This window comes from Lucilia cuprina, chromosome 4 (genome assembly GCF_022045245.1).
Source record: "Lucilia cuprina isolate Lc7/37 chromosome 4, ASM2204524v1, whole genome shotgun sequence".
Lineage (NCBI taxonomy): Eukaryota > Metazoa > Arthropoda > Insecta > Diptera > Calliphoridae > Lucilia > Lucilia cuprina.
In genome coordinates, this window is record NC_060952.1 from 41083160 (window position 1) to 41091383 (window position 8224).

Consider the following 8224-nt stretch of genomic DNA (forward strand, 5'->3'; position numbering starts at 1 on the left):
AAGGCAGAGGATTTGTACAAATAAGAATAATCCTAAATTGTATAACCATCATGTTTGTGCACTAAATTTGGAAGAGGGATAAGCTGCAGCCCGTATTTTTGCATTTCTTCTGTGTAAGCATCGTGGGCTAAACAATGACACTTATTTATATCAATAATTTTCGATTTTATTTTAACAAATTAAATATTTTTAGAGTAATCTACAATGTCAACTAGAGTTGTAGTTTAAGCGGTAGCCATTATACCCTACACCACTTTAGTGGGGAGGGTATATTGGGTTTGTGCTGATTTGTGTAACATACAAAAATATTCGTCCGATACCCACCTTAAAGTATACCAATCGGCTTAGAATCGTTTTCTGAGTCGATTGAGTTATGTCCGTCCGGCTGGCTGTCCATGTAAACCTTTTGTGCAAGGTATAAGTCGCAAATTTCAAGATAATTGAATGAAATTTGTCACACACTCTTTTTTTGAAAATGGATGAAGTCGGTCCATTATTTCGCCTAGCCCCCATACATCCGTACCCCCTGAATATGGCCTTTGGGCTCATAATTAAGTTCAATGTTCTATTATGTCAACAAAAGTCGGCAAAACTTAGTTTTATAGATCTTTTAATGACATTACCAATTTTTGTAATGATCGGGCCTAGCCCCCATAAAAACTTCCTTCAGAAAATGAATTAAAGGTCAAAAATCACCTATAAACACTAATTACACTTTTAAATTTTACATAAAAAACTTTGAAGTAGACATGAATTCCTCCACCAACATTTATAAGGACATGTCCACATTTTCCTAGTTCTAGAACATATGATTTAAGACTGTACTCGTTTTTTTTTAGAATGATTTTTGTTTGAATTTGTTAACCTCGGAACTAGTTCTAGGGAAGTACAGAACGTATAAACAAATATTTCTTTTTTATCGTTTTTGTTTGAAATTATTAAGATTAGGAGCAATTTTGAGAAACTGTTGAGGAATTTTTAATATTGTACCAATGTTATTTACATAACTTACAAACATATACATATCTTACGTAAATCTTAATATAATTCTTCCGCACATCTAATCTTTTCTTCGGAACTAGTATGCGTTCCATTGAATTGGTGTAGCAATGTATAACTATTTCCAAAGAACTAGTTCCTTTAAAGCTATTTAAGAACCACAACAATATTCTAAGAAACGGTTTCCAAATGTAATGGCGACACTACTAGTTCCAAGGCTGTTGTTTAAGAATCTGAAGTGGTTCTGTTTTCACTCGTTCTAAAACTAGTAGTTTTTTGAACAAGTTATAAAAGTTTTCCTGGGAATTTATATTTCTTTGTAAGTTTTTCGAAAGTTATTTTTATGTTTCTTATTGTTTTTCAAATTTGTTTAGACATATAATTGAAATTTAATTTTAAGTATTTAACGAATACATTCTTTTAAAATACTACCTTAAACAGCTGTTAAAATAAAGAGTTGCCAACATATGTTAAATATAAATATATATTATTTTAAATATAATTTTTAGCAAATTTAATAAAATAAAAATCATTAATAATTGTTAATCATAGATTATAAATAATTTGTTAATTTAAAAAAAAAAATAATTAAAATCAATTAATTTGTATATTAAATTACAAAAACATTGATCATATGTTTTAATCCATGTAACCACTAGCAAAAATTAAACCAACATCATGTTGTGTAAATGTGTATGTAAATAAAAAAACAACCACCATACTCTTCACCCCGAAAATTACTCCAACTCTTGATACACATGTTATCCACATTAATATCGGCAAATTAGTAATATGAAGGTATAGTGAAAAAAAAGAACTCAATGAGAAAACTAAATCAACTTTCTATAAAACCGTCCGTCAAAATTTTAGTTTTTTTCTAATTCTACTTATTATTAAATTAATCTTTATCATTTCTTTATTAACTAACTCCTGTTAAAGTTTGGCAAATTGTATTAGAACTACATAGATTCCATCAGTTGTTTATGATTAAAGGTATTAAAACACATAAATACTAAAAATTGCATGTTATTGTTCACCATTAAGTTGGAAATTTGTTATCAGTTGTGTTCTGAACACCGACTGAAACGGTTCATTTTTAATAAGTACAAAAACAATCACAATTAATTCTCATTTTTAATAAAATCGGAAAATAAAATAAAGTGAGAAGTTGAATTATTTGCATATTTGTTTGTACAAGAGTACAAAAAAAATTAATTCTATACAAAAGGCAAGTATGTTATATATGTATATTTAATGCATTTTATTTCAAAATTAATAAATAGAACACGAAAAATGTTAATTTATTAGACTTTTGTAAAAAAGTCTAAAGTTTACAAATCTCTCATTATTTATTTATAAAGTGTATTTTAAACCTCCCAAAAAATAATAAGTAAATTTTGAACTTTGAACTTGTTGTTGGTTATAGAAATTTTTAAAAGAAAATAAAGCTAAAGGTTTCTCCAATTTTAGGAGAAATTTTCTATTATTTGTGCATCAAATACTCTTGAAGTCTTTATTATTTGTTAGAATGACTTTTTAATTTGCAATCTTCAAAGTACATAATAATCATTAGATTAGATTAAAGTTATTTAAATTTTATCATTTATTACATACCACACTTAAGTAGATTGTATGAGTATGTATGTATGTTTGTTTGTTAAGAAATCAAAGTTTAATTTAAATTAATTGAAAATTTTGGCTAAATTAATAAAGTTGTATTTTCTTTTGTACTTTCAGTTGAATTAAAGCAATAATAATATATTTATAATATGGCTACTTTATTACCTGGAAATATTGTTTATGGCGGACCCATAACCGGCACCGAAACACAAGCTTACAAATCATTGGGTGATTTTGTTTTGGCTAAATACAAAAGTTTTGGCAATCAAACTGTTATGGTAATTAATGGAAAATTTTAAAATATATTTTATTTTTTGCTGAAGTAATTAGGTCTATAGAATAATTAAAAGTATATTATGTAGAAGCTTTCTTAAAATATACCGGATTTGAGCTTTATTTTGTTTTCTGTAATATTACGTTTTTAAAAACGTTAGTATGGACAAGATTGTTTAAGTCTAAACTTTTGACTTGTTTTAAACCAATGCAATTGTGGCAAATTTCAGTAAGCTGCTCCTTCCATTCGATTCCTATCCTGATTTCAACTGACAATCATGCTGACTGACAGACATGGATAGATTATCTTAGAAGTTTAGTTTAGTTTAAAAGGGTTTTATACCCTCCCCCCATACACGATTACAGAAAGAAAGTGGAAATGGAAGGGAAATCTCCATTCTCCGTCACCTGAATAAGATATTTCCCTGATGAAGCCTAATATGTCACCTAAGTCACAACCAGCTACATCTCCCACTTCATCATGAAATCTTTTACCTAACCATTTTAGGCCTTTTCGTCCTCAAACAACCTACAAAAATACTGCGTGTTACCCACTCAGTTACCCTTAAAAGCCCGAAATGCTCTTCCTGTCCATTCCTAACAGTATGTATACTGCTTGCTTTTGATTTTTCCGGAGATTAGTCTATAGTAATAACAGATAGGGGATTTTACAGAACTAGCCCTACTATTAAGATCATGCTCTGAACCCTGTCTGGCCAATTCATCTACGATCTCGTTCCCCCGAATATCACAATGGGTCGGTAACCAACACAGTCTCACTGTGTATAACCTGACTAATGATTCCAGGTCCCTTCTGCAGCTAATTCCCAAGCTAGAATGTAACATGTGACATTGTAAAGCTTTAAGTGCTGCCTGACTATCAACATAAATCGTTATCTCCTTGTAATGTGTGTCTTAATGATGTCCACGTCTTTACAGATCGCAAAGATCTCCGCCTCGATGCGGAAGTTTATAGAATGATCTTATGTTATCATCAACAGATAAACTCTGGCCCCTGTACCAGGTTCCATCTTGAATCCATCAGTAAAGACTGCACACACATCCCTCAAAACAGTATTTCAGACCCAATTCACTCGTCCCTACTAGGAATCACTATTGAAGGTACATCTCCGAAGTCCAAGGTCGTAACTAAATAGTCAGAAATACCCTCCGTATTTCTCTCAATTCCAGTTAGACCTACATCGTATAGTATTCCAAAGTAAAACCAAAGCAGGCTTACCTGCTTTGGTTTTACTAGAGCTGATTCGAACAGAACAGCCGCTTCACTTAGAAGCTATCAAAGATTTAGAAAACGAAAGTCGAAATCAATTTAGTAGGTGGGTATACATTTTGTTTGCATATTTTATTTTATTGCGTGTTAAGAATAGTGTTTTATAAAAAAGAAAACAACATTAACTTTGTATCTGAAAACCATTATTTGACGTGCATTAAAATAGCTAAGCAGTGGTGCAGTAAGTAGAACATTTAAATAACAAACCCAAGTCCCTGGTTCGTATTCTCTCTCTATTACTTAACAACTTCTTTGTAAGCAAAATATACTTCTTTAACTCCATATTTGAAAGTAAGCGTAAAAGTACTTGTCTGCAATGACATTACCGTGATAAAATAATGAGTTAAAATGCTAAAGTAGAAGGAGTGAAAGAAGCTTTTATTATCATTTTAACCCATTACCTTTCAATGTAAGTTTTTGTATGTAAAAAACATTATTCAACGCTCAATAAAATAGCTAAGCCATGGTGCAGTAAGTAAAACATTTAACTTACAAACCGAAGTCCTTGGTTTGTACTCTCACTGGCTCCTTCCTATTATTAAAAACAAAACAACTTACTCAACTTCTTTGTAAGGAAAATATACTTATTTTCCCTATTTGAAAGCGAGCATAGAAGTACTTGCAATGACATCACCGTGTTAAAATAAGAGTTGAAATGCTAAAGAAGAAGTAGTGAAAAGAGGTTTTATTAAAATTTTAAGTCATTACTTTTCAATGTAAGTTTTTCCTTGGTTACCTTAGGCGACATTGTAAATATCTAAAGCCAACTCTTTATCGACATGTAAATAATATATATTGTTATCTTATTACAAAAATAACTCGAAACTTTAATTGATATCAGCACACAATCGAAAGTCCTAACAATTTCTGTAAAAAGTTTAGAAATTTTAAACAAACTTAATAACAGAATACAAAAATATACTAAATACTTTTTCTTTATCTCAAATTTTTTCTAGATCGATGCTGTCACTGGTCAAGTGTACTCTGCCCAGTATATACATGATTCAATTGTAAGATTGACTTATGTACTCAAACATTTGGGTGTAAAAAGCAATGATGTAGTAGGATTATCCAGTGAAAATAGTGTAGAATTTGCTATAACCTTATTTGCTACTTTTGCGCTAAATGCCACAGTAGCACCCTTAAATGTTACATATTCGGAACGTAAGTTTATAAAAAATAAAATTGTAAACATAACTAGGGATAAAGACAAAATTTTATTTTATATTATATTTTATATTTTATTTATAGGTGAAGTGCATCATGCTATTAATCTGTCAAAACCCAAAGTTATTTTCGCTTCAAAAACGACCATAGAACGCATTACCAAGGTGGCGAAAAACAACTCATTTGTCAAGAAAATTGTGGTGTTTTCTACTAACTCTACGCATTCTAATGTTTATGCTTTCAAACAATTAATGGAAGATAAATCCATACCTTCAGAAGCAAGTTATGATTGCATAAAAGCCAATAAAAACGATGATGTTGCTTTGATCGTATGCTCTTCAGGTACCACTGGCATGCCAAAGGGTGTACAATTGACACAATCAAATATTTTGTCCACCTTGGATTCACAGTTGTAAGTAGTGAAGGTAGAAATACATATAGGTACATACAAGTATATTTTAAAAAATTGTTTAATTTTTCTACAGAGAACCTACTGCTCTTCCTTTGGGCGAAATAACCATGTTGACCGTTATTCCTTGGTTCCATGCTTTTGGCTGCTTAACTCTTATTACCTGTGCCTGCTTGGGCACATGTTTGGTTTATTTGCCCAAATTTGAAGATCATTTATTCTTGAGTGCCATTGAGAAATATCGTGTTATGATGGCTTTTATGGTGCCTCCATTAATGGTATTTTTGGCCAAACATCCCATTGTGGAAAAATACGATTTATCTTCTTTAATGGTTTTGCTGTGTGGTGCAGCTCCTTTAAGCAAAGAAACCGAAGATCAGATTAAAGAACGTATTGGTGTGCCCATTATACGCCAGGGTTATGGTTTAAGTGAATCCACTTTAAGTTTATTGGTACAAAATGATAATGCCTGTAAACCCGGCAGTGTTGGTGCTTTAAAGGTGGGACTTTATGCTAAGGTTATAGATCCCGATACTGGCAAGACTTTGGGTCCTAACCAACGTGGCGAACTGTGTTTTAAGGGTGATTGTATTATGAAAGGGTATATAGGCGATGTCAAATCTACACAAAGTGTTATTGTTGATGGTTGGCTTCATACCGGCGATATTGGTTACTTTGATGATGATTTTGAATTCTTTATTGTGGACCGCATTAAGGAATTAATCAAATACAAAGGCTTCCAAGTGCCTCCGGCAGAAATTGAAGCCTTGCTTTTAACCCATCCTAAAATTAAGGATGCTGCTGTTATCGGCAAACCCGATGAGGAAGCCGGGGAATTACCCATGGCTTTTGTGGTTAAACAAGCCAATGTCCAGCTAAGTGAACAAGAAGTAATTGATTTTGTGGCTGAACGTGCGTCCCCCGCTAAAAAGTTACGTGGTGGCGTTATGTTTGTCGATGAAATTCCTAAAAATCCCAGTGGAAAAATATTGAGACGTGTCCTCCGCGATATGTTAAAAAAGAAAACTAAATCAAAATTGTAGAGGAAACTAAAATTTCATTGAAAACAATCCCTCCCTACCAAAGCCATAAAGTAAACTTTGCAAGTTTAAGTTGTAAAAAAAAACAAATAAATATTTTTGTGAACAACAAAATCTTATAGGAATAATTGATAAGTAATGGTAAATGCAATATATTATTGGTGCAAGTAGACAAAAGACACTTTTATAAAATAATTCCATATTAAAAAGTTTTATACATTTTATACAACCATACATACATATTTAAAAAGAAATAAAAAAAGTTTATTAAACGAAAAACAACTTACCTGTTTTTACAAATGTTTGCTCTTAGGACGCCGCTTCATGTATGAAGTACTGATTTATACTGAATTATATACTTTTTTCGTATTTTACTATTAATTTTTTTTCACATATTAACTCCATTTTCTTTTAATTTTTTTTCTTTTGGCTAAAAATGTCTGTGCTTCAGTTGGAACTTTAAAGCTCAATCCTCATTTTTTACCACTTTTCTTTGAACATATTTAATAAACATATTTTTATTACATTCTATTTTTTATTTTTCACACTTTTATTTTCATTTTATTTCCAAATATTTACATTTTCTTATTATATTCCACTAACAAAACATAAACATAAACACAAATAAGATCAGCAACAACAATAAATTTATAACGGAACTTACATGCAAAGTTGCAAAAAAAAGGATTATTTTATTTTGGCACATTTTTTATTTAACAGTGCTGCCAATTAGTTTTTTATGTTGAGGATTTATTCGATTTTGTATTTTCCTTTTTTTATTGATTGATTTTTTTTCGTTACGTTTGTAGGAGATCGAAATATTTGTCCAAAAAATAATATAAATTATGAGACTTTTTCGATTCAAAGGCAATCCATGCAAGTCCGTTCGTCCAAGGACAATTTTTTGATAAATCCCTTACCCTCACTTCACTTTATTATTCATATAAATTGTTTTTGTGTTTTCAAAAAATTTCATAAAAATATTTTTAACGCAAAGTGAAGTGTTTTTAACCCTACACCACTTTAGTGGGGAGGGTATATTGAGTTTATGCAAATGTTTGTAACACACAATAATATTGGTCCTATACCCACCATAGAGTATATCAATCGACTTAAAATCATTTTCTGAGTCTATTTCTATTGTCCCAGGAACGAAACCTTTTGAAAATGGTTAAGATCGGTCCATTATTTCACCAAGCTCCGAACCTCCGAATAGGGCTTGTAAACATTGTAATCAAACTACAGGTCACAATTTTGGAGATAATTCAATAAAATTTGGCACATAATCTTCTATGGTACCGAAGACGAATCCTATTGAAAATGGGTAACATCGGTCCATTATTTCACCTTACCCTCATACAGCCGAACCCGCCGAATAGGCCTTTTAAGTTCATGATTATGTTTAATATACTCGTATCTCGACAA

The 8224-nt window shown here is 31.1% G+C and overlaps 2 protein-coding genes across 5 annotated transcripts in view; one reads left to right on the forward strand and one right to left on the reverse strand.

Annotated features, from left to right (window-relative positions):
* The window catches only part of LOC111687143, a 108474-nt gene extending 101118 nt beyond the window's left edge, over nucleotides 1-7356 (reverse strand). The window contains exon 1 of the mRNA XM_046949101.1: nucleotides 7087-7356. The gene's annotated coding sequence lies outside the window, so the exon portion shown is untranslated. The remainder of the gene's footprint in view (nucleotides 1-7086) is intronic.
* Nucleotides 1562-6885, forward strand: LOC111678252 (4-coumarate--CoA ligase 1). Of its 4 annotated transcripts, none has more exons than XM_046949104.1 (5): nucleotides 1562-1797; nucleotides 2737-2897; nucleotides 5140-5347; nucleotides 5435-5762; nucleotides 5836-6885. In XM_046949104.1, exons 2-5 carry the CDS (start codon nucleotides 2769-2771, stop codon nucleotides 6800-6802), a joined length of 1632 nt encoding a protein of 543 aa, XP_046805060.1. In that variant the 5' UTR covers nucleotides 1562-1797; nucleotides 2737-2768; the 3' UTR covers nucleotides 6803-6885. The 4 variants fall into 4 exon arrangements, with proteins under 4 accessions (XP_046805060.1, XP_023295306.2, XP_023295305.2 ...); XM_023439538.2 differs by lacking the exon at nucleotides 1562-1797 and adding an exon at nucleotides 1831-1992; XM_023439537.2 differs by lacking the exon at nucleotides 1562-1797 and adding an exon at nucleotides 1832-2227.
* Nucleotides 7357-8224: the final 868 nt, after the last annotated feature.